Source organism: Cucurbita maxima, unplaced genomic scaffold (genome assembly GCF_002738345.1).
Source record: "Cucurbita maxima cultivar Rimu unplaced genomic scaffold, Cmax_1.0 Cma_Scf00006, whole genome shotgun sequence".
NCBI classification, from domain to species: domain Eukaryota; kingdom Viridiplantae; phylum Streptophyta; class Magnoliopsida; order Cucurbitales; family Cucurbitaceae; genus Cucurbita; species Cucurbita maxima.
The window spans coordinates 5,283,564-5,308,617 of NW_019272022.1; the positions used below are offsets into that span (position 1 = coordinate 5,283,564).

The 25,054-nt window shown below is 35.4% G+C and overlaps 5 protein-coding genes and 1 long non-coding RNA gene across 8 annotated transcripts; 4 read left to right on the plus strand and 2 right to left on the minus strand.

Annotated features, from left to right (window-relative positions):
• The first annotated feature begins 562 nt into the window (after nt 1-562).
• Nucleotides 563-3,037, plus strand: LOC111480384 (E3 ubiquitin-protein ligase AIP2). The gene is made up of 5 exons (XM_023125384.1): nt 563-888; nt 1,127-1,343; nt 1,430-1,635; nt 2,322-2,543; nt 2,630-3,037. Exons 1-5 carry the CDS (start codon nt 742-744, stop codon nt 2,777-2,779), a joined length of 942 nt encoding a protein of 313 aa, XP_022981152.1. The 5' UTR covers nt 563-741; the 3' UTR covers nt 2,780-3,037.
• A 678-nt stretch (nt 3,038-3,715) lies between these two features.
• On the plus strand, nt 3,716-10,820 carry LOC111480382. 3 transcript variants are annotated; one of them, XM_023125378.1, is made up of 12 exons: nt 3,716-4,209; nt 4,320-4,523; nt 4,605-4,662; nt 4,810-4,872; nt 6,203-6,278; nt 7,048-7,163; nt 7,306-7,395; nt 7,471-7,602; nt 8,339-8,404; nt 8,564-8,640; nt 9,399-9,563; nt 10,741-10,820. In XM_023125378.1, the coding sequence occupies exons 1-12, from the start codon at nt 3,815-3,817 to the stop codon at nt 10,802-10,804; spliced, it is 1,506 nt and encodes a 501-aa protein (XP_022981146.1). In that variant the 5' UTR covers nt 3,716-3,814; the 3' UTR covers nt 10,805-10,820. The 3 variants fall into 3 exon arrangements, with proteins under 3 accessions (XP_022981146.1, XP_022981147.1, XP_022981148.1); XM_023125379.1 differs by lacking the exon at nt 10,741-10,820 and having other exon boundaries at nt 3,720-4,209; nt 9,382-9,564; XM_023125380.1 differs by lacking the exons at nt 9,399-9,563; nt 10,741-10,820 and having other exon boundaries at nt 3,722-4,209; nt 8,339-8,599.
• A 463-nt stretch (nt 10,821-11,283) lies between these two features.
• Nucleotides 11,284-12,625, plus strand: LOC111480786. The gene is made up of 2 exons (XM_023125953.1): nt 11,284-12,241; nt 12,441-12,625. The coding sequence occupies exons 1-2, from the start codon at nt 11,319-11,321 to the stop codon at nt 12,487-12,489; spliced, it is 972 nt and encodes a 323-aa protein (XP_022981721.1). The 5' UTR covers nt 11,284-11,318; the 3' UTR covers nt 12,490-12,625.
• Nucleotides 12,626-12,731: 106 nt separating this feature from the next.
• Nucleotides 12,732-16,682, minus strand: LOC111480380 (3-ketoacyl-CoA synthase 10). The gene is made up of 3 exons (XM_023125377.1): nt 16,222-16,682; nt 14,506-15,134; nt 12,732-13,571 (listed from the first exon to the last, which is right to left on the minus strand). The coding sequence occupies exons 1-3, from the start codon at nt 16,630-16,632 to the stop codon at nt 13,001-13,003; spliced, it is 1,611 nt and encodes a 536-aa protein (XP_022981145.1). The 5' UTR covers nt 16,633-16,682; the 3' UTR covers nt 12,732-13,000.
• Nucleotides 16,683-19,516: 2,834 nt separating this feature from the next.
• On the plus strand, nt 19,517-20,468 carry LOC111480951 (ethylene-responsive transcription factor ERF017-like). The gene has a single exon (XM_023126190.1). The coding sequence runs from the start codon at nt 19,761-19,763 to the stop codon at nt 20,373-20,375; it is 615 nt and encodes a 204-aa protein (XP_022981958.1). The 5' UTR covers nt 19,517-19,760; the 3' UTR covers nt 20,376-20,468.
• A 2,406-nt stretch (nt 20,469-22,874) lies between these two features.
• On the minus strand, nt 22,875-23,780 carry LOC111480947. Its single transcript, XR_002717957.1, has 3 exons — nt 23,479-23,780; nt 23,159-23,264; nt 22,875-23,077 (listed from the first exon to the last, which is right to left on the minus strand). It is a non-coding gene; the product is annotated as an uncharacterized LOC111480947 (long non-coding RNA).
• Nucleotides 23,781-25,054: the final 1,274 nt, after the last annotated feature.

Consider the following 25,054-nt stretch of genomic DNA (forward strand, 5'->3'; position numbering starts at 1 on the left):
CTAAAATGTCAATTTTTCCTATTCGGGTTATATGCTATCAAATCTGTGTGTAACAACTCAAGTCCACTAGCAGATATTGTCCTCTTTGGACTTTCTCTTTCAAGCTTTTCCTCGGTTTTGTCCACGAACAGTCAATACACATAAAGTAACCTAAATTCTCGTGATATCAAAATCAATTTTAATATATTTTATCACCGAATCATGATAATATCATATTTTTTGTTAGCCAACCAACAACATACACGGAAAACTATTTAGATCTATTTTTGAAACCTCGAGACTAAATATGTCAATTTTGAAACTATACTTAGAAAATAGACCGGAATCAAAATTAAATTTTGTAAAAAAATAAAAAGAAGTTAATAATTGGTTGCATGTATTACAAAAACATAGCCAATTTAGGGAAAAACTTGCTTTACATATTTAAGTTCAAATTAAATTTGATAAATCTTAAAATTGAAATGATCTCGAGCTCATAAAGTAATATATAGATTAAAAAAAAAAAAAAATGTAACCCTAAATTCTAATAATATCATAACAAAGGATTATTGAATATATTCATCGCTACGGATACATCCACGCGTGGGATCTGGCGGTTGTAGATCGTCAACATTGTAGCGTCGGCCAGGTCGGATTCGTGCTTTTGCTTGCCCCTTCGTCAAGAAATTCTCCGATTCATAGAGATTTCTAAGTATAAATTCGCAAAGAGAAGAAAATTTGTTATCAGACGAGGAAGAAGAAATGGAATCGGAGGATTCATTGATATCAAGATTGGAGGAATTGCAAAAAGATTTGAGGAAGAAACAGAGATTCGAGGAAGCAGTTTCCACCACTATATCTCTTCTTCAAGATTGCTATCCTACTGCTTCTCCTTCTCTACGCAAATCGGTCCTTCATCTTTCCCCTCTTTTTATTCAAGTTTGTTGTCTTTCAATAGTTCTTGATCTCTCGTTCATTCGAATGTTCCATTTCGTGTGAAATTGTCTCGTATTGTTATTGTTCTTGTGGAATTTGTAATTTTCGTGAAATCTTGTTGGTTTCTACTAGTACGGTGATTTATCATTTCGTTTGATTCTTAATTTTGTATGTGGAGTTGAATTGTTGATATGTTAATGTTTGGTGACAGTTCTATTCCGTAATTTGCCGAGTTGCAACAGTATTGAAGACAAGATATACGGCCCCAGGGTTTTGGTGTTCTGGTCTCAAGCTTTTTGAGGTTTCTTTGAGTCTGGTCTCTGATCCTTCTGAGAAACAACAATTACAGGCTAACATAGCTCATGCCAAGGAAATTCTGCACCAAATTGACAATCCATCTTCACCGTCACAACGTACTTCAAATGGAGGTACTGGTTTAGTCACACTTTTTTTTGTTAAATTGGTTGGCTATTTGTTCAAATGTAAGACTTGAAATGTTCTTATGATGATTCAGGCTATCTTTTTGAGGGCCATCTCACTGTTGATCCGGAGCCACCCCAGCCCCAGTGGCTGGTGCAATCGAACCTCTTGACAGCCGCTGCAGCTACGCTATTTAACGCTGAATCTTCTCAAGCTCTGGTTGACAACAACAACAATTCCGAGAATACTACTGACTTCCTTCAAGCGGTTATTGAAAATCTAGAGAACGCTGTAGATGGGGTAATGTTTATTTCAAGTCTCTCATGATTTCTTTCCTTAGGGCCTTTTTTCAAGTAAGCAACTGACCTTTCATTGAGTAAAATGAAGGGAAAACGAAACCATTCTAAAAAACAAGCCTAACAAAAAAGGTAGTCCAAGAACTACATACAGAAAGAAGCTTAAGTTTCTTTCTTTTTGTTTAGCAGTGATGAATATTGACTTAAACCTCAACAATGCCTTTTCTTCCCCAATTGATAGGAATAATTTATGTGTTGGGTTTTATAAATCAAATTAATATCCACACTCATATATGTGAAGAAGGGAGAGTTTAAAATGTAAAGAAAAGATTCAATGGTGACTTCTGGATTCGATGGTGATTACGCTCCTTATGAAGGATGTGCATTGGATCAGTATCATGGTTCAAATCTGTATGAGTTGATTGTTGTTAGGGGTGTACGGTCCGAGTTGGGTTGGGTTGGGTTGAGGGATTTTTTTTGGACCAACCCAGAAGTTATGCTCATCCTAATTGTTGTGACCATTTCTACAAGATGTTGCACACTTTATGGATATCCATATAAGATTGGATAGTTCGATTTGTCGTGTCTTGGCTTGTGGGATTCTGATGGTGCTTGTTGGTAATGCTGTTGTTTCAAATGCTTAAACCATTTGAGTACCTACATTATAACATATTTGTTCTGTCTATTTAGTTCATGGATTTGGAAACGGTTAGCGGGCCTCCAAAAGTACCTCCTGCAAGTAAAGAAGTCGTCGAGAAACTTCCTGTAATTACTGTGACAGAGGAAGTTCTTGCCAAGCTAGGAAGAGATGTACAATGTGCCATTTGCAGGGAAAACTTGGCTGTTGATGACAAGATGCAGGAATTGCCTTGCAAGCACACATTCCACCCACCTTGTTTGAAGCCATGGCTGGTAATACGCTAACTTGATTGATCTCTCTATATGCTTAAAGCCCAATCTTTCTTAGTTTAAGCTCTCCCTGTGCTAATTGATTATAGGATGAGCATAACTCCTGCCCGATCTGTCGACACGAATTGCCCACCGACGACCATAAATATGAGAGCTGGAAGGAGCGAGAGAAGGAGGCAGAAGAAGAGAGAAAAGGAGCTGCAAATGCTGTTCGTGGGGGCGAATATATGTATATTTGAATGGCATTGCATTTTCTTACTATCAGGTAGTCAATTACTAAGTGACGTCTAATAAGGCTATTTCATATGTGATTTCTTTGAGGCTTGATATTGGAGCTTCAATTTTTAGCTAGTCTTCTATAGTTGAACCATATGTTACACTTATATGGTTCCGTTGATTAGATGATATGTGGCTATGTTTACTATTGTAGCGATACAAACTTCTGCAAGCTTTTGATACGCCAAAGCATTAATGTGAGATCCCACATTGATTAGGGATGAGAATGAATTATTTCTTATAGACTCGTTTTAAAATTGTGAGGTTGATGACAATATGTAACCGACTAAACTAGAGCAGTTTCAGATCAAACTATTTCAGACCGAACTAGAGTAGTTTCAGACTAAGACACTGGACAGTGTACCAGTGAGGACGTCGACCCTAGTGAAAGTGAGGTGAATTGTGAGATTCTATATTGTTTGGAGAGGACAACGAACCTTATAATGGTGTGCAAACCTCTCTCTAATAGATGCGTTTTAAAATCGTGAGGCTGACGCCAATATGTAATGGATCAAAGCAAACAATATCTGCTAGCAATTAAAATCGGAATATATGAGAACAACAATATCTAATAGAAAAGGTATATAGACTTGAACTCTATAAGGGATCAATGATTGATTCGTGGGACACAAAAGCACAATTTAGTGAGTAAACACATTGCTTACCCACCATAAAATTGGAGTTAAACTCGCAAAAGGATTTATATTCTTTTTAAGTAAATTTTTTATTCAAATATTTAAAACTACAATAATTTTAAATTAAAAATAATAAAATATCCAACCTCTATAAATTTTAAATTAAAAATAATAAAATAATTAAACTACAATAATTTAAGTGAAATAAATTTGTGCGGTTCAATTCAGGAAATTTTCTATCCCGCTTTAATTTTAAGGAAATGAATTGGGCGTCGTGGCCGAATCACTAGCATAAACTTGTCTTCGTTCTTTTAAACATTGTAATCGCCACAGAACTTTGGTCTGTACTTTCCCACGCAAAATATGGAAACATCCGTCGCCTCCGCCGCCGGCGCCACCATTTTGTCGTCCTCTTCTGCCGTCTTTGGCCGCCGATTTCGACGGGTTCTCCTATCCAACAAATATAACAGACGCAAATATACTCTCAAGAGAGGAATTGAAGATTGTTTTCCCCTTTCCACTGAATTTTCAGGTCGAACTGCTACACTGGTATCGGGAACTTCACTTGTTTCTATGAAGACGATGATCTCGAATGGATATGCCGGCAGAGGAAGCAGTAGAAATTCAAATATCAACAAGATTTACAAGCGATTGGAATCTTGTTTGGTGGTACCGCCGCCAAAAGGTAAGCTACCTCGCGCTATCATCAAGTTCCTCGGCGGCGCTTTCATCGGAGCTATTCCTGAAGTTACTTACAGGTTTTTTTTCCTTCCATTTCTCCATCGTTTTGCTTATTTTTCTTCTTCTTCTTCTTCTTCTTTTGCCCTTTTCTGTGTTGTTAACTGTTCCAACTTGCATTTTGGTGCAGCTACCTAATCGAGCTTTTGGCAAAGGAAGGGTTTCTGATAATCTTAGTCCCTTACAATGTGACTTTCGATCATGCTGATGCAACGAGACAAGTTTTTGAGAGATTTCATGCTTGTTTGGACACCATTTTAGCCTCCGGATTGCCCGATGAAGATATTTCATCTGCTCAACTCGTTAATCTTCCTCTATTTTCTGTGGGACATAGGTGAGTCAACTCGTGACTATTCGTCCTCATTACCATAGATAGAAACGCTGAGGTAATTTCGTTTTTATTCTTTAATGGTAGCAATGGCGCTCTTCTTCAAGTACTCACAGGGAGCTATTTCGCTGAAAAGATACCGAAGGTTTGGCTTGCTTTTCTTCTGGTTTTGGTTATTTAGTTTGCTCGTGGAAATGGAGTGGGACACAACTGACAAGCTAATCACTATCACTTTGGTATCTGTGATTATCAATTTCTATGGTTGTGTGACATAATATTCTCATTGTGGAAGGCTAATGCTATAATCTCCTTCAACAACAGGCCAGCAACAGAGGCTGTTCCTTACTTTGAGCAGGTAAATTTGGCATAGATCATTGTTTATCTTTAGTTGGATTTCATGGTTTCTTTGCTGGCCCATGCATGCTGCAAAGTATAACTCATTTTCACTTCCAAGAGTGACCTTTTTATGGAAAATATACCAAATTCATCAAAATGAAGCTTCTGAACATTGTTTTTATCTATGAATCTTTGTTTTATTATCTACTTTTTATAAATATTTCAAATTTCAAGTCAAGCTTTGAAAACTATAAAAAAAAAGTTGTTTAAAAACTTATTTTTGTATTTGGAATCTAACTAAAATTTCAAATATTTCCTTGATAAAAATTAAAACAATGGTGAGAAAACAAGCACAAATTTCAAATACAAAAACCCAAATGGTTATCCATTGTACTTACCTTAAAAGGTGTTTTTTTAGATGGTACACGAAGATGGATTACAAAAACTTGAGTAATTGAGTTAACCTATGTATTGTAGGATTATGATTTACAATAGTTGGTATGTAGCTGAAAATGTGAGCTTTATAAGTTTGAGTTTATATAACTGGACATTGTGTAGCACGTGGGATTAGCAAATCCACCAAAATGTAGCTCTAGATTACACAAATCTAAGCTGTGAGCCAAATATATTTTTCTTTCTGGTAGAACCAAATTTGTTCTCGCCTGCAGTAGGAATGAACAAGGACTGGAACAGTGTATAAAAGTAATGCTTGCACAATTTTGTTGATAATCTTCTTGTCTCTTCGTCCTGGGGACCTTTGCTTTTCTTAAATTTGTAGTAAACGTTTGATGCAATAATCTGATTTAGGACTTTTATAAACTTTTCAGATTTTTCTAGTTTCTTTCTATTTATGGAACCTGATAATACTTATTATTTTTCTGGATGAGCATGGTCTGGAAATCAAAGCGTAGCATTTCGAGGAAGTATAGGTGTGTTATAGGGAGTATGGACTGATATTTGATTTTTTTTTTAAATTTATTTTCTCATGTCTATTTCCTTGAACTGATTGAATTTTCACTTTTAAAATGGTACTTCATGTATTTGTACATATATACTATGGCTTGACCCAAAGGTAGAATGTAGCGATCTTTCACTTCTAGATTTCTGAGCAAGATTCATTTGCATGTACCACCGTGCTTTCATGTTGCACGGTAAATTTTGGTTTTCTTGAAGATTAAAATGGGATGCTTGACTTCTTATAAACCATGTCATAATCCATAATCAGAGCTAATTTAGTTTGTTCTTGGTTTCTTTCATGTATTGGGCATGCCATTGAGGTAGACATCAAAGAGAACTGTGCATGTCATGAGCTACTTTGTTCTAATTGATTGAAATGCTTGTCTATACAGTTGGGCCCTTTAACCAGTCAGATGATGCCAGTTGTACAAGCTTCGCCAGTTTACTCAATAGCTAGGAGTGTCTCAGGTACCATCTCATCTCAGCTTATGCCTTTTTCGTATGCTTCTCTTGTACTGTAGTTAGGAATTTGCATCCTCAATCAGAAGCTTTGTTTGCCTTCCATGCTTAGATAAGATCCTCTTTGTAGCCATGGTACCAAGTATTATGTGAGATCCCATGTCGGTTGGAGAAGAGAATGAAACATTCTTTATAAGGGTGTGGAAACCTCTCCTTAGCAGACACATTTTAAAACCTTGAGAGGAAGTTCAAAAGGAAAAGTCAAAAAATGACAATATCTGCTAGCGGTGGGCTTGGGTTTGGGCTGTTATATATTATATGAAAATCTCCATCCGATAGTTGAAGGAGGACATGTAATAATTTGAAAGGACTAACCACCCCAATTATTTTGTGATACCATCTATTACTCTTTTAAGTTGCTATATTCGAACTTACTGTTTCAGCAATCAAGTTTAATTGTTTAGTTTTGATCCTTCAAATGGATTTAATACCTTGCAGTGCTATATGAACTTCCCATTGATTCTGACTAGAGCATATGCCCATGTTGATAAACCAGTATTGGATTAATCGTCAGTAGTTTATGGTTGAATACAAAAATATATTGAAGATTCTGACTGGAGCTTGTTCTCACTACTTCATGCCGATTCACATCTACCCTTGTTGTTTTAATTTCAATTTAATTATTACTTGCAGCCTGTGACCAACGCATATAAATGTATTCTTGATCGTTGATATGTTTATGTTACTAAAACTTTTGTTTCTCCTTGTTCATATGCAGAGGATGCATGGAAGATGTTGCTTGATGCTGCTGGAGCTATTGTTCCTGACAGAGATCTAGAAGTCTTGAACTCTCTGACCAAATTTGTTGATCAGTTACCCTCAGTGGTAAAGCAGGTAATTTTGCAATTCACTAAGAGTTCCATTTCCTAATGATGAAAAAGAAGCCGGATTTTAGAAAATGAGATGATTATGAAATGGGGGTTTAGAAATTGAGTGAGCTGTATTTGATTGCATAAACTATGCTCTATTTCATTAGATGACAGAAGGGGTATCAGAGTTCAAACCAACTCCATCTGAGAATCGAGATTGCTTCAAGTGCTCTTACAATGTCCAACACACCCTCCTGGTATGGTAGCTCTCAAATTTGGATTGTTGAGTAAATATATGCTTCTTGTTTGTCTGATACGTTCTTTCGTTTCAGGTGAAGTTCAGTTCAGACATGATTGACGAGACAGATCTACTCGAAGAAACTCTGAAACCACGCATCGAATCTATTAACGGCACGATCGAGAAGATCCAGTTAACCGGTAACCACCTCACACCATGCATACAGGTACACTTTCATTACTCATTCTTTGGTTATTGTTTTGAAGTTTTTGGCATTGTAACTTCTTTGATAGCTGCCAGCAATCAGATTATGCAATTCAAAACCACAAGCCAGCTAAATAAGCACTTAAGTTCTCTAAATATTTCACTAAGAACACTTCTGTGAAGCCCTTGCTAATCAACCTCATATATCCCACTCAACCTTTTAAATTGATGCATCATACTTTGGATCTCGTTTATGTCATAATATATTAATCTTTCTCCTCATTTCATATTATTTATCTACGGATGGACTTGTGAATCAAAGTAAGATTTGTTTGCAATGATTTTTCGAATGCTTATGAAAGTCATTCCAAATCGGGCTTAGTTAGTAACATGTTATTAAAGATATTATGAACCACAGACTTTTCACAATGGTATGATTATTGTCCATTTTGAGCATAAACTCTCGTGGTTTTGCTTTTGGGTTCCCCAAAAGGCCTCATACCAATGGGAGATGTATTCCTTGCTTATAAACCTATAATCAACCCCTTAATTATCCGATGTGAGACTCCTCTCCTAACAAAAGAACGTTGTAAAGATTAAAGTATTATACACAAAACCAATGGTTTATACTTGTAGTAGGAGGGGGGAAGTAAACAAAACCAAAAGAAAGATCTGCAACTTAAAAAGGAATTTAGTTGAAGTTTTTTGTTGTAGATTTGTAAGGATTTCTGAAGATGTGGTTGTTTTATTGTGATCAGGAGCCAAAGTGGGAGGTAGGTAAGTTGTACACTCCTGCAGATGCGGTTGCGCAGGCTCTTAAATCTGTATCCTTGAATGAAACAAAAGAGGTTGCTAAAACCTTAACCAACTGGTTTCACCGTTTTGATGAAGCCTAATTCTATAACTCATATTTATATTCCTCATATGAATGTGAATGTTTCTGTAAACATTTTGCCCCTATGAATGAATTTAATTTTTGTTAGTTTAAGACAAATAGATCTGAGCAATTAGAGAGCTCCCATTACAGTGCTACAAATCCAGTGGAGGCCCCATATTCTGAGTTAGAAGTTTGAATTCTATTTAATTTTCAATATTCATTTATATCATCCAACTCATTTCACGGTTTAGGTGTGAGATTACACATCGGTTAGAGAGGTAACAAAATATTACTATAAGAGTGGTAAACCTCTCTCTATACTCTAAGTGTGTGTAAACCTCTCTCTAATATCCTTGTTTTAAAACTGTGAGATCATGGTGATACATAACAGGTTAAAGTAGATAATATCCATGATGGGCTAAAGGAAATATCCGTTAGTGGTTGGACTTGGGTTTGGACTGCAACTCTAACCAAATGTTTAATTAAATAAAATGAGATAAAATAATTAACCCTCTCTATATATAGACCAAAACTTCTATTTATATTTCATTACTGTAATGTAATATTTATTTGGGGTTAAATTATAAATTTTGTCTTTAAATTTTTTGTTATTAAAAAATTATGTAGTAATTGGGGGAGAAATAACGTAGAGGTTTAGTCGTGTCTTGAGAAACAAAGCGAGCGTAACTGTTTTCATTTGTTCTATAAAAGGGAAAAAAAAAAAAAAATAGAGCGAATGGAAGCGAGGGCAAGAGGGCGAGAGGGCGAGAGGGCGAGAGGGCGGTGAAGAATATGGGAGAGCGGTGGGGGAGATGAGTATGAGATGATCCAATCATTTGTTTCCTTTTTTTCTCTCTCATGAATTATTAATGGATTGATGATTCTGCTATTCTTTTCCATTCCTGTGTGGTTCTGTTCTCTCAGTTCGATATTTCTTCCAGTTGCATTGCACCTCTGACTGTGCCGATGCGGCGCCCATGGATTTTTGGAAAATGTGGCTGCTCTCTCTCTCTCTGCCTCTTGCCTTTACCTCCATCTGAAGAGCCTTCTGATCGCCCTATGACCATGACGTCGTCCATTGCGGCAAAATCTGGTTCAGATACAAGGCACGTTTCCTTTTCCTTACATCATCCTAATTCTCTCTCTCTTTTTCTTTCCATGCCTTTTCTTTTCGATTGACTCTTCTGATAAATGTAGGACTAACATTACTTATACCTGTTGATCTTTTATTTGGCCCTAAATTTCGTGTTGAAATTTATGCGCATCGTCGTTTTTAGTTCTATTTTTATTCTGAATTGTGCACGGTTTCAGTTCAAGTCGGTTTAGGGCTTTATTTATTTATTTATGTATAAATAAATAAAATATTCATAAAGAACTTTCAAAAGCCTCAAACGCTCAAAATTAAAGAATATTTTTAAACTTCAAAACTCAAGGAAAAAAGAAAAGTTATATAAAATATTCTCAATATTAATTTTGGACAAACTGTTTTCATTTCAAAATATTACTGAACTTTGAACCATATTAAAAAATATGTTTAAATTTTAAATTCTTTATTGATATTTTTTTAGTTTTAATTTTAAGTTAAAAAGTACTATAACCATTAATTTATTAATTAATTTTTAATACCAGATTAAAAAAATATCCATTAGTTTTGGAAATTATATCAGTAAGAGAGTAATAGAGACTTTTTTTTTTTTTCTTTTTGAAAAAGTTAATCATAAATTTAGATTTAAAATTAGATTCAAATCTTACCAATTTTTACTCTCATGGAATAATGGTTTTAACGAAGAACAGCTATTTGGTAAGATGGTTCCTCTTGGAATTTAATGAGTTTATGTGCTGATGTTAGTGAGTCAAAACATATTGGTCTTTCTTTCGTAGGTAAGTTTGATTATTTTTTTTCTATGAAAGTTTCACTTGTTGCAGTCAAATGATTTGACTGTCACCTAGCCCATGGATAATTGATGAACAATATGGACTTATGTGCTACGAGTCCCGAAGAATAATTCTTCTTTTTTTACTTTTTATTAGAAAAAATAAATTATGTTCCGTAACTATTTCTATTCCAATAGAAATAGAAACAGAAATAATATTTTTATTTATGTTTTTTTAAATAATTAGAAATAGATTTTGTTATTTAAAACAATTACCTGTTAGATAGAAAATGAGAAACTGAGATTTAAGCTTAGTTTTAAGTATATACTTTTGATTTTGATTATGAAATTAGAGTTTGAATGAGTTAAGAAATAATATTTTGTATCTTTTTATTTTGTTGGTGAGTAGGTCCACCATCATCAAGATCCATACTCCTTTTTTTTGGAAGTGTAAAAAAATCCCAAAGTTATAAGAAAAACGAGACTACAATCACTACTAGCTCAATAATAAAATACCTTCTTCTCTGACTTGACTTTCCTAGCTACCCGACTTCCCTTCAAAACCCAAAACCTTAAATGAGTTCGATAAACTAAAAAGAGATGAATGAAAATTGAGAAATAGAAAACAGAGAATAGTAAGCAATAAAGTTATTAAACGACTCCCCCATTATTTCCAAACCTGAAAATTTCTAAAACCAGTGACGATGAAAGCACGGTAAAAAGAAGAAACAAAGAAAGATGTAGTTTGCCGAATAAGTAAAAGTAAAAAAGAGGTCGAAGGCATAGGGTACCCTACTTGTATGGCCGCCTTATAGGACTTGTTTTGGAACAACTCGCGGCGTAGGGTAATCGTGGCAGACAGAATTTAAAACCCACCATTCTCCCAACTGATCTTCAATCCTCATCTCTACACCCTTTTTTTATCAGAGAAGAAAAGCAATATATGAACACTAAAGAGAAACCTCTAAATCTAAAACCAAACCCCCAATGAACTCTACAGACCAACTCTGCAACTTTGAAGCTACTAAAATCCCACAGCCACAGCCACAGCCACAGCCACAGCCACATGGAGAACGTAAGAAACAGGTTAGAAGGAGACGCGAAACCCGAAGGCTTTACAAGCAAATGCCTCTGAATATGGCTGAAGCTAGAAGAGAGATTGTAACTGCACTCAAGCTTCACAGAGCATCAACAAAAGAAGCTAAAGAACAGCAACAAAAACAGGACCAACAGATTAAACATTCACTTCCCGTGTACCCTCATCAATTCACCCCTTGTTTTGAACCTGAAAGAAGAATGAAATCCAGGAGAAATCCCAGGATATACCCTGATTGCTCATTTTATTTCCAAAATGGGTCTGATTTTATTGCTCCTCCACCTGTTGCACAGAGTCTCCATTTAGATATCCCTATACAAACCTTAGGTCTGAATCCCAATTTTGAGGATACTAGTTCAGTTGTTTGCAACAACAACAACAACCATTCATTTTATTCACTTTCATTCTTGCACCCGTCTTCATATATTTGTCCCACTTTTGATTATGCTGCCACTACTCATCGGGAAGTTCCCAAATCAATTTCATTATCAGAGGAAGAAGGGAGGTTGATGGCTTCTGATTTGTTTTGGTCCAATAATTTCCCAACTGGAGAGAGTGAAAAGGAGATTCATGGGGCAGTGGAGGAGGAGGAGGAAGAGGAGGAGGCTATGGTGGCTGAGATCAGGTCTATGGATGAGAAGCCTTTGGAGATTGATGGTCAGACTCACTGTACTTTTGAGAATGTTCCAACTGGACAGAGTGAAGAAGCCATGGAATTTCCAGATTGGTTGAGTATCAATGATGATTTTTTGCAGCCGCGTTCGAATTATCAGTTCTCAAATGAGGATTACCTTCAAGATCCTGACCTATCTTGGTACGAATTTAGCTTCCCTTAATCCAAAACAAATTCAAATTTCAAACCCCAATGGAAAAAATATATATTTAGGAGGTCGATTTATGTCTTAACGGTTCTAGTGTGTCCTTTATTTCTTCCCCCCTTTTTTGGGTGTTTGCATTTTGGATTAATTTACTCATTTTTTTTTTCCATTTCAATACATATTTGCATTTTGCAGCATGGACATTGGGGAGATTGAAGATGTGGATGGAGATTGGTTAGCATGATTGTTGGGTTTTTATCTCATACCATGCTCTTTAATAATACGAGAAAACGAATGAGTATCTTTTTTCCCCAACCGTGATTCCCTCCCCCTACGTACTTTGATCAATATTTTTGCTATAAACTTCTAGTAATTCATCGCATGGTTTCCGATCCAATTCAACCTCTCTCTATATATATAGAATATAGATGGCCAATAAAGTCAACAAACAGAGTAAGAAGTTATTAGATGGTTGGAACACTATAATTATGCAACCAATTATTAGAGAGAAACAAGCAGTCTAGAGGCTACAATAAATAATTGGAAAAAAAAAAAAAAAAACTACAATGAATGATATTTGTTAACTAAAGACAAGTAGTTTCTGATTGATGGTAGTAACTTACCATTCGTACATTTTACAACTTACAAATAGAAATTAAGAATCCTTCTCCTTAAAAGCACCGAAATCTAGTATTACGCCATGTAACTCTTTCCTGAAAAGCATTTTCAAATTAGTGGAAGCATTTTCAAAGGGGCTAGAATTGAACCGGATATCTGTCGATGGAATCGAGCCACGGGGTCCTTGTGGGCTTGCGGTTGCGCCTCATAGAGCGCCACACCAAAGAGTTGCACTTGAAGCCAGACCCAAATGCCAACTGCCAAATACGATCCGCGGACTTGACCCTGTCTTTGGCCTCCAAATAAGCCAGTTGGTACCAAATACTGCTGCTGGAAGTGTTTCCGAATCGATGAAGTGTCATTCTAGAAGCCTCCATGTTGCTCTCGCTGAGCTCAAGGTTCCTCTGTAACTCATTCAGTACACCCTTGCTGGCTGCGTGCACACAGAAGTGCTCGAATGCTTGCTTGTAATCTGGAATGTATGGTTTCTTTGCGTTCAGTACTCCGCCGCCGGAGGAGGAAGAGGAAGAGGAGAAGAACTGCCTCCACACTAGAGTTGCGAAGAAGAGGAGCTGCTCGGAGAAGGGCAAAACGAGGGGTCCGAGGGTTGTGATGTTGGCTTTGAGAGCTTCGCCTCCGATCTCCATTAGGTCTTTGCTGACTTTTAGGCCTTTGAATCCTTGTTCGTCTTCTTCCTGGTATACACTCCTGCCACACACCAAGCACCATTCAACTTCCAAAACACTCAACGCATCAAATCTTTCACAACCTAAAATGGAACATTTTCTTCGATACTATATTTCACAAATGATCATAATGACGTACACCTTTCTTCTTCTTTTTTTTCTTTGTAGTTTAAAGTTTAAAATTAATATTTAAGAAAGACAATGACTTGGTTTTAGATACCAGTGGTTGCTCTCAACATTTCACAATTGTTTACTTTAGCATGGAAAAACAAAAAAACAACTAATTATGTAAACCTGAAAGACTGAAGACAGTTCAAAACTTAGATGTTCAAACATTTAGGTGAGCGAGTGACGGATAATAGTCTAACATCAAATGCACTTTCTAGGTTGGTTAAAAAAAAAATCTTATTTCAAAAATTCACATATAGTATCTACTATAGAAAAGTATATATATCTTTTTCCTAAAACAACTTTCTAATTTAGAGTGTACTTCGTATAATTTTTTTAAAAATGATACTAGATTATTAAAAATATTTCATGTTTGGGACCCTAAAATCTACAACATATAAATTCCCATGAATTGGCAACATTTCTTGTTGGCAGTTGAAAGACGTAATGGGCCACTAAAGACACAGCTACACATCATAATAAAAGCCCATCTGCAGTCAATACAACAACCACTATCTATACTGAAAAACGTGTTATTTTTTTTTTCTTTTCATATTTTTTTAATTGCATTTGAAACATTATGTCAAAAACTGCTTTAAGCATATCTTCAGAAAATATGATTTTAATATAGAAATTAAATATTAAATATATGTGCACATACATGCATATTAAAATTAAATTCTATATTTCCATCTTATCTATTTCTTGTAGAGGAAATATAACTTAGTGATAATTATAAATATTACTTATAAATTTGAATCCTGCCTCTTATGTAAGAAGGTAAGTACCTGAAGCTGCGATCATCAGCACCTTTGTGGGTTCGAACGATGTGTTCGAGGCGGTACTTGGCGCGGTAATAGTCACGGCGGCGGTTAGACAGGAGCACGGCGGAGCAGCCCATGCGAAAGAAGCAATTTGGAATAAGCATAGATCTATCACGGCCTTGGTACCAATTGTACCCCACAACCTCCGTACTAACGACGACGGCGTAATTATTAGGGTTAGACTGAAGCATATCGCGAGCCAAATCGATTGCAATAACTCCAGCGCTGCATCCCATTCCGCCGAGATTGTAACTCAAAATATTTCCCCTCATCTTGTAGTGGTTAATGATCATGGCGGAGAGTGATGGTGTCGGATTGAAGATCGAGCAGTTGACGACGAGAACTCCAATGTCCTTTGGACGAATCCGAGTCTTCTCGAAAAGCTCGTCGAGAGCACCGAACATGACGGCGGAGGCCTCCGTTCGGCCTTCTTTCATGGTGGCACAGTTACCGGCGGAGGCGATCACCGATTTCGGAACGTAGGTTTCATCACCTATTCCCGATGACTGTAAAATCCTCTTTTGAAACTCTAGGCTTCCTTCATCGAATTTGCCCGATTTTCGTGCTAGTTCGACGAATTCTTCCTTCGATACCTGCAGAAAGCAGACGACATCTTCAACACAACAATGAAAAAACTACTAATTATTACACACAATTATATTTTATTCTCATAATTTTAGTCTATATATTTTAATTTTTTTAATTTACAAGATTCTAAATAAAAATGTATTCTATCATCCTTTCGCTGAATTTCTACCATGCAGTTAAGATTTATTTAATTAATTAATGGCACTTTTTAAATTTATCCAAATGTTTTACCATAACATAATAAAATAAATTTAAATTTGAGCAGTATATTATTTTTTTAGTATCATAATTTTAATTGAAAAAGCAGTTAAATAACTCACATAAAGTGTAATATTTCCAAAATTCATCTTAATCTCGGTAGGAATTCCAAATAAAAAAAGTAAAACACATGCATAAATAATTAATTTCTGCTGTATGATGGAAGTCCACTTCACTAATTTTAGTGGAAATGATCATGGGTTTATGAATTTATGAGTGAAGAATACTAACTCCATTGATTTGAGTAAAGGCTTCTCCAAAAACAAAACCATGAGAGATTATACTTAAAGTGGACAATATAATACTATGGTAGAGGGTTGTGTTCATCTAACAATTTCAATATTTCATGCAAAAAAAAAAAAAAATTAGAGGCAAAATATTTTTTTAAAAAAAACCACTCTAGTTTTAGTTACCGACACAAGACAATTAACATTCTCTAAAAGAAGCTATCTATATATATTTTCCATCTAAAAACCCTAAAAAAATGCGAAAATATGTAAATAAAATCGAATGGTTATGCACCTGTCTATAAAAATCCTACCATTGCGTACTTCTAGTAGCTAAAAAGTTCGGGCAGGACAAAGAAATACACAAGATCATAAGATATTCATTTTGTTATGGAAAAAAATAAGTCGAGAAACAATGACTTAATAATTTTACCTTCAAACCAAACCAAACTAATATCAATCTAACACCTATTAATCAACGCTCGATTAGATGTAAACCGAAGAATAATGAGCACTCCAAAAGAAGGTTCAAATCTTCATCCAGATCAAACAATCAAAATCGAAATTAAAAATAGAGAAGAAAAATCAAAATCAAAATCGAACTAACCTTGAAGTCATCGGAAGGCCGAAAGCACGAAAAATCAATTAGATAGATAGATCTAGGGCGCGACATGAAGTAAACAGAGAGCGTGAAGACGAAGACGGCGAAGAACGAAAGAACAGTAGCGAGATCGTAGCGAGCATCTTCCCAAAGCTTCCGCCATAGTTCCTCACGGCTGAGGCTTCCGACTTCAGCGCTAAAGACGAGAACCAGCAGTGGCACAGTAGCGAGACAAATGGCGTGGTTGATCAAGTAGTGGTAACCTAACTTGACGTACTTGAGATTGACGGATTGTAGGAAGTCCGGAAGTCGGCGGCGGACTCTGACGGAAAAGGTGAGGGAGCCGGCATTGGGGCCGGAGGATTCAATGCCGCGATTGACGATCTCGGTGGAGAGAAGGTCTTGTTCGTTAGCCATGAGAAGAGCGTGAAAGATCGTGAGTGCGAGAGGGATAGTTGGATTTGGGAATTTGGAGAGAGAGAATATAAAGAAGGAGAGGGAAAGTTGGTGGGTGGGAATTAGTTATTGCAAACACCAACTCGGCTCCAATGCAGTTGGGGTTCTTTCAACTCCCATTAATTCTTCATTAATTCCCATCTTTTTATTATTATTATTACTTTTTCTCTTTTTATATTTACAATCTATAATTACCTTCATTAAATTATAAACAAAAAGAATTAAATTTAGATAAAGTTTCAAGTTAAAATTAAAATTAAAATTAATTTATTAATAGTAAAATTAAAAACGATATAATTTTAGGATAAATATTGATGTTTTGCTAATAATTAATGTTAATTAATGAAGTTTGTGATCTCTTTCATGATTATAATATTAGAGTGATAAATTAGTTTAAAATGTAGAACAATTATTTGCTTATTTAATGATTATTTTTTAAAATTTTTCGATTTAAAAAGGCTACATGTTTGATTTTCTTTTTTTTAAAAAAAAAAACAACTAATTTGAACCCAACCACATATCCACCCTACCCTCCACTTGCTGAAATAGTTAGTTGAGCAGTCCGCATTGACCAAGCAAGAGGGAGGTCTTCCGCCACGCCCTTTACACTTGACACGACACACACACACACATTCTAAGCAATCAATTTTGTCAACCAACAACAATCAACCAACACAAACACAAACACACCCAGTAAAGAGTTTTAGCCCATACCCAGTTCTATTCACAAGAATCATTTTGGGTAAAGTCACGATACCTTATGTTTAAAGTGAACAATATCATACTACAGTAGAAGATCATGATTTCTAACATAATAGTAAGGTCATGCCTTTAATTTAGCCATATCAATAAAATTCTTGAAAACTCCAGAAAAAGAGATTATTAAGAGTAGTAGTCTCACATTGGCTAATTAAGTGAAAAATCATGAATTTATAAGTAAGGAATTTAATCTACTCCATTGATATGAGGTATTTTGGAGAAATTTTAGCAAAGACATGAGAATTTAGGCTCATAATGGACAATATCGTATCATTATAAAGGACTTTATACTTTGGATAATATCATACAATTGTAAAAGGTCGTGAGATATTAGAGTCATACCCTTAATTCGTGGGTCAATAAACTTAGACTTGTACTTGATATTGCATGATATATAAACTTGTAGAGCAAAGTTTTACAAATATATCCTTTGTTTGAGTATGACTTTGTTCAATGGTCAAAATCTAACCGGACGAATATTAATTCAAAGAACAAAGTTGACCTAATAAGGCATTGTATAATCTTTGCAGAGGCTATTGCCTAGGAAAGGGGGAAAAGCACTTGAGAGAGATGGAACAAAATTAATTTCAAAATAAATAGGTTAAAAACTACTTTTTAATTGTGTTGAAAACAAAATTTGAATAAATGACTAAAACAATTACAACAAATTTGGACTTAAAAATGTCTAACCCAACTCGACTTAACTCACAAACACGATCATTCGGAACAATATTAGAAATTAAATAAAAAAAAATAAAAAATCCAAAAAACTTTTCCTGGTTTAGTGGTTTCTTATGTGAATCCAGTCTTTATAGCTTTATGATACACGTGTTTAAAAACTTAATTTTTCTTTCTTTGAAAATTTAGTTTTGTGGAAATTCTTTTAATCTATGTTTTTCAAAAGAGAAATGTGCTGAAAATTGAAAGGGTTAAACTGTTGGTTGTCCCAATTAAACTAGGGGACAGTTAAAATGGGACCGCCGCAAATGCAAATGGCTGCGCCCTTAGTCCTTACCCTTATCTTTATATTTGGACATCCATACTCAAAAATTAAGCACGAGATTTTCTCTTTCTTCTTCATCCATTAAAATATATATTTATTTTTTCCAATTAAATTATATGAGCTAGGTTCGATCACATCAAATCAAATAGATTATTCAAATCTCAGGAGTCAAGTGAACAAAATCTAAAAAAAATTATAGGCTTTCAAATATCTGAGGAACATATCTATAAAAAATGAAACTCTAATCTAATTTTATATATCATACTTTTTTATTAAAAAAATTGGATAATACAGCACAATAATATAACTATAGTTTAGCAATATTATTAATATTTCTCAATTATGCAATTCATTTTTAAGATGGACGGCCCAATAATTAACATTAAAGGGAAAAAAGAATCACTTTCAAATAATTTTTGAAAAAAGCTCAATATAATTTCTTAAAGTCAAAAAGAGGTCAATAACTATTTAGCCGCAAAATCTTCTTAATGAACATCTAGAAGCCCATGATTTCAAACTAATGTAACAAATCAATAATATGGTATAAGTTCATATAATTACAAATATTAAAATCAAACTCCATGATTTTAAAGACTATGAAAAATTTATTAAATTAAAAAAATAAATAAAATTTTAGGGACTAAATTTTAAAATTTCTAATATTATAGTATCAAATTTACAATTTTGATCTAAATTCAATTATTTATAACTTAAAGACTGGTCTAAAAGTGGTAGAAAAATTTAAATAATAAAATGGCCCCTTTCTTCCTTTTTCAGAACCGTCATGCCTTTCTTCTTTTTTAAAACCACTCAAAAGTCCATGACATAGACATCTAATTACGATAATGAAACTTTTTTAAAAAAATATTAAAATAAATAGAAATAAGTCATTTATATTCTTAATCTCCCCAAATTGTATCAATTAAAATTTTAAATTAACACAACTCCGAAATTTAGATTAGAAAAATATTGAAAAATTAGGACAAAAAAATTTGAAATGACTGTAACCAGAAATAATGTGCTTTAATATTAGTTTAGAAATGTTTATAAAATAAAAAAAAATAAAGTTAAAAGGATGGAAGAATTTATAATGATTATTTTAAAACTCACGTGGTGTTTTTAAGTTTTATCACGCGTTACCCAAAACCCCACTGAGCTTCTTCGTTGAGTTCCCTCTACCTTAGAGTTTACTCGTTTTGTCCATTTCCTATTTAACTCCAAAGCCCTATCCCCTCTTTCACTAACTTTGAATTTCTCATTCTAAGTTCCCGAGCCTCATTCCGAACCCAAACCTGCCTTACGCTCGGATCTGATAGACCGTTCATTAATGGCGGACCGTCGGAACTCAGGCAGTGAAACGAATGAAGAGTCGGGTGGTCAGATTTTGAAGTACAAAGGTGTACGAAAGAGGAAATGGGGCAAATGGGTCTCGGAAATTCGGCTGCCCAACAGCCGTGACCGTATTTGGTTGGGTTCTTACGACAAACAAGAGCAAGCGGCGCGTGCTTTCGACGCGGCACAATTCTGTCTGCGTGGTCCCCATGCGAAGTTTAATTTTTCAGATAGTCCGCCTGAAATTGACGGCGGCGACCGGCTTTCGGCTCAGGAGATTCAGGCAGCCGCAGCGAAGTTCGCTGTCGAGCACGGCGGAGAGGAACGAGTTAAAACGGGTAGTAGTAGTAGCAATGAGGAAGCTCTAACCGGTAAACACTCTTCAGGGGCGGTTGACAGCGGCGATGGAAGCAGCAGCGCTTGGGCGGCTTGGGACTTGTTGGACGGTGGTTCGGATTTTGGGTTCGGTAATATTATGTGTCGGAATGAAATGCTCTATGATAGCGACATTATGTTCCCGGGACAAGAAAATATGGAGGATAGGTTTGTTGATGGTGGAGAATATTTTTGTCACGAGGCTAATTTCCTATGGAACTTTGATAATCATTAAGCCTATAAGCTATAGTCTTTCAAAAGGGCCAAAAAAACAAAAAAGGGGAAACCCCATAAGCCATAGCTTGGTTGGGTCATTTGGTCAATTTTAGCAAACCTAGTTTTAATAATTTTTTAGATATTACACCCAAAATAAACTCGACCATATATCAATTGTCACAAAAAAAAGAAAAAAAAAAAAAAGTTGTAGGCTAAAAGTCTCATCCAATGTATACATAATAAAATTTATATTTTGATAGAATATAAGTAATTATATAGTAATTTGCTCTCTCTCTCTATATATATAATGCAATACGATGTATTAAAGTGTCACATCAATTGTGGCATATGATACTATAAATTTTAAATAAAAATGATAAAGAAATGAAAAAACGAGAACGAATTAACTAATATGTAAAGTAAAAGTATGGAAGTTCAAATTTCATCTTACAAAATAAAAAAAAAGGATTAAAAGTATAATTTCCTTTGTTTCTCTAAAAGTAAATATGACCCAACAAATTATGTTTAGGCTGAAATCATTTGCAAGCAATGTATAACTTTTATATATATATATATATATATAAAGACAAACTTGAAAAATAAAATAATAAAAATAACATTACTAGCAAAGGGTTTAAAATATTACTTTTGATATCCCAACCAAAATAAGGGTTTTGGCATGCTAACAAACTAGTCTCAATCTATATTTCTCTGCATGCAATAGTATGATATTGTCCATTTTGAAAATAAATTCTCATGAATTTGTCTTGTATTTCCTTACTTATAAACTCATAACGATTCCCTTTAGTGTGGGATTCTCTCCCAATAATTTGAAATATCGATTGAGTGGAAAGGAAAGCAAGATAGAGATACACGTGATGTGATGTAGTGTTGTAATAGGTGGGAAGCGTATGGCTCTTCAGCACTAGAGCCTAGTGAAACTTTTTCTCAATTTCCATTGTTCTTATATGTTTGATTTGTTTTGCAGGGCCCAGGAGAATTTCTGTAAGGATACGATTGAAATTTTGGTGGTGGTTATCTGATCAATGTGAAAGGGATAAAACAAAGCTGACTTCGATGGCCCAACCAACTAAGCAACGAGGGATTTCAAATGATCCAACGTTGGATGGCACCTTCTCTAAGGCAGAATGTCAACGCACCACAAGTCCTCGTACTTTCTCCTCACAAGAGAATACTCCATTTTCAGTAGGTGGGTATCGCTGTCCCATGACCAAGACCAATTGAGTGTGGCTGCTACCATGCAAAACGAGGAAATGGGATGCCAAACGGGCTTGTTTGAAATTCCAAAGCCTTTCTGAGCATTGTTTGGGAAAGTCAAGAGAGCTTATTGTTTGAGAAAGTCAAGAGAGCTTAAAGTGTGTTCGAGGATTCTCGGTAACCAGTGGTTCAATGGAATGTGTAGAGGCGAAGACTCTAGTAGAGGGAATCAGCTTAGGTATGGCTACAGGTCTTACTTCAGTGTGGCCAAAAGTGGATTCCAAAGTAGTGTGGACTCTTCTTATGGACCAAGATCAACATTTTATTGAGATTGCACATCTTATCAAGCACCTGAAACATCTCTCGCAAAACCATTGCATAAAGGGTTTTCTCCCAACTCCTAAGGACGACACTAAAGCAACTCATACTTCAGCTATTCATGCAAGACAAACTAAGAATTTAAAGGTTTGGTTAGAAGAATAGGGCACAGTCACATTATTTGTAACGGCTCAAGTCCATTGTTAACCGATATTGTCTTCTTTGGATTTTCTCACCCTTTATAATGAATGTTTCATTCTCCTCCCTAACCGATGTGAGATCTCACAATCCATCCCTCTTCAAGGCCCAGGGTCCTCACTGACACTCGTTCCTTTCTCCAATCAATGTGAGACCCTCCAATCTACACCCCTTAGGAGCTCAACGTCTTTGTTGGTACACCACCTCGTGTCCACCCACTTTGAGGCTCAGTCTTCTTGCTAGCACATCCTCTAGTATCTGGCTCTAATATCATTTGTAACGGCTTAAGCCCACGTTAGTAAATATTGTCCTCTTTGGACTTTCCCTTTCGAGCTTCTCCTCAAAGTTTTTAAAACATGTCGGCTAATAAAAGGTTTTCACACCCTTATAAAAAATATTTCATTCTCCTTCCCAAGAGATGTGGGATCTCATATTATATGTGACAAAATGTCACCTCGGATATTTCTATTTTTTTTCTAGTTCTGTTCATTTTGTTTTGTTTTGTTTATTAAGAAAAAAAAAAAACTTGCAAATAATAACGAACCAAGAATTCGTAAAAGATTATGGATACTATATTGTGCATATAGTATCTATAATTTGCATGTTTCCAAATCAAAAGATACAGTCAGGAAAGGGTATGGAAGACTTCTTTTCTTTCCTAACATACTATACCCTAAGAAATCAGTCTAAATCAGTCTAAGCATAACTCAAATCATCAAGCCATCAATCACTTTAATGGAAAGAAAAAGGAGGTCAATCACTATGCAATAGAAAGCCATCTCTTTCAGACACAACTACGACCATTACGTGCAAACAATATCGGCATGCTTTTGGCTTGGTAGGCAAGAAGTTTGCTAAAATGAGATGATTATATAAAATGATTATCTAAAAGAGAGCCAGTAGTAGTTTAGTTTTTAACTTACTTGAATCTGCAGATTTGATTCAGCTCAACCCTCGAAAGCTTTATTATGTTCATTTCAATATCAACTGCACTTGAAAATATATGAGGCCATCCATTAGGAGTCTGGTCAACAAATCAAGATGACAAAAGCGAGATCCAAATTTTACCGATGGTATAGCATCCAATCAGGAACAGAGTTTTTGAGTTGAAAGCTTCAACCTCAATGGCATCAACAAACAAAATTGTAACGTCCTCCTGATTCGTGAAATTATACTGCAACAAGTAATCGATGAAAGATAATTAAATGATCTTCAGAAATCCTAAAAAATGAAAAGAGAGCGATATAATTGTACGCGCATGGTGACATTTGAAAACATCGGCAGAAGTACAAAGAACATTACAGCTGTAGATGGATACATCTAACAAAATTTGATTCAATATGAACTTAAAATGGAAATTTAATTGAGCAGTTACATCAACAACTTACATTTGAAGAAGTATTGGTCATTCTCCATTTACTCAAAGGATTGAGTCATTGCCAGTGGCGATTGGAGCCGAACGCTTCGGGCTCTTGAGTGCGCGAGTGTGGAGCGATAAGTCGGAGATTGCGAGGTCGAAGAAGACTGTTTGGGTGGAAGGAAGAAGATCGTCGTCCTCATCATCGGCGGCGGCGTTGTTGTGGCAGCGGTTCTGATCCCGGGGGGGGGCATGAGAGCGGAGGAACAATCTGGGAAGATGAAATGGAATTGATGACTAAGGAAGCTGGAAGATCCAGAGAGGGTTTCTGAAATTTTGGCGCAAATGAAACGGAGGGAAATTTGGATTTAGAGCCAATTTAAAGACATTTCTTGGACGCTTAAAAATAAAGGTTAACCGGGAAGACCGGTCGGACGCGCCTATCATTTTGCTCTCAGATTGGATGAATTATTTAACAAAACTGTCACAATTTAACTTTAAAATAACTTTCTCAACAAAAACTAAATTCTTTCATTATTTTATACATAAAATCTTACCAAATATTATTTAACCAAACCCTTACTTATCCTCATCCTCCATTTTAAAACTTGTCTACTAGATAGAGATTTTCACACCTATGTTTCGTTTCCCTTCTAATCGATGTAGTATCTCGCAATCCACCCCTTTCAGTGCCTAGCGTCCGATGTCTAACTCTGATATCATTTGTAATAGCTCAAGCCTACCTATAGTTATATTGTTCGCTTTAACATGTTACATATTTCGTCAGTCTCACGATCTTTAAATGCATTTACTAGGAAGAGGTTTACACGTTGTTATAAGAAATATTTTGTTCCCATTTCCGACTGATGATGTGGGATCTCACGATCTTCCTCTGAGTGAGCTTTGATATGCACTTTATGGCAATCACCACAAACCCTTGGGGTTTTTTATCACATTATGGTAGCAAAAGATTCTCTCTAAGTCAACTATGGCAATAGCAGAACAAAAAAGAAAGAACCGTTAAGATGAAGAAGTCGACACGGCAGCGGAGACAGAGAAGAGAATCGACAAGGTACTTTAAGATTGGCTTATAGTATCATTTCCAAATGCATCGTATTCAATTCAATTCACATTTGCTTGATGTTCATTCTTCCATTGTAGCTCAAACTCCAAACCCTGATATTGATTTCCACTTGGGTTGGCATTTCCAGTTCTTAATGCATAAAACTAATAATACTAGAGAGGATAAACTGACTCATCGATTCGAAATTCATGGTTGAAGAACCGATTCCAAACAATTCAAAGCGGGATTCGATGATCTATATTCTCATATAATTCGATTCTAACAGTTGCATCCATGAAGAAATACGAGTAAAAGAATCGACGTAAAGAACCGAGAAAAATTTAAAATACAATGAAAAACCTAATAAAACAAAGTTGCAAAGAGATTGACGATTCAGGGCTAAAAAATGTTAGATCCCTGTCATCCGGTTAAACTTTAATACAATCCTACTTGTTTTCGCCTTCATTTTCCTTCCCTAATTCTCTCTTTTTCATTTTTCTTTTACTTTTTTCACTTTTTTTTTTTTTTTTTTTTTTTTTTTGGC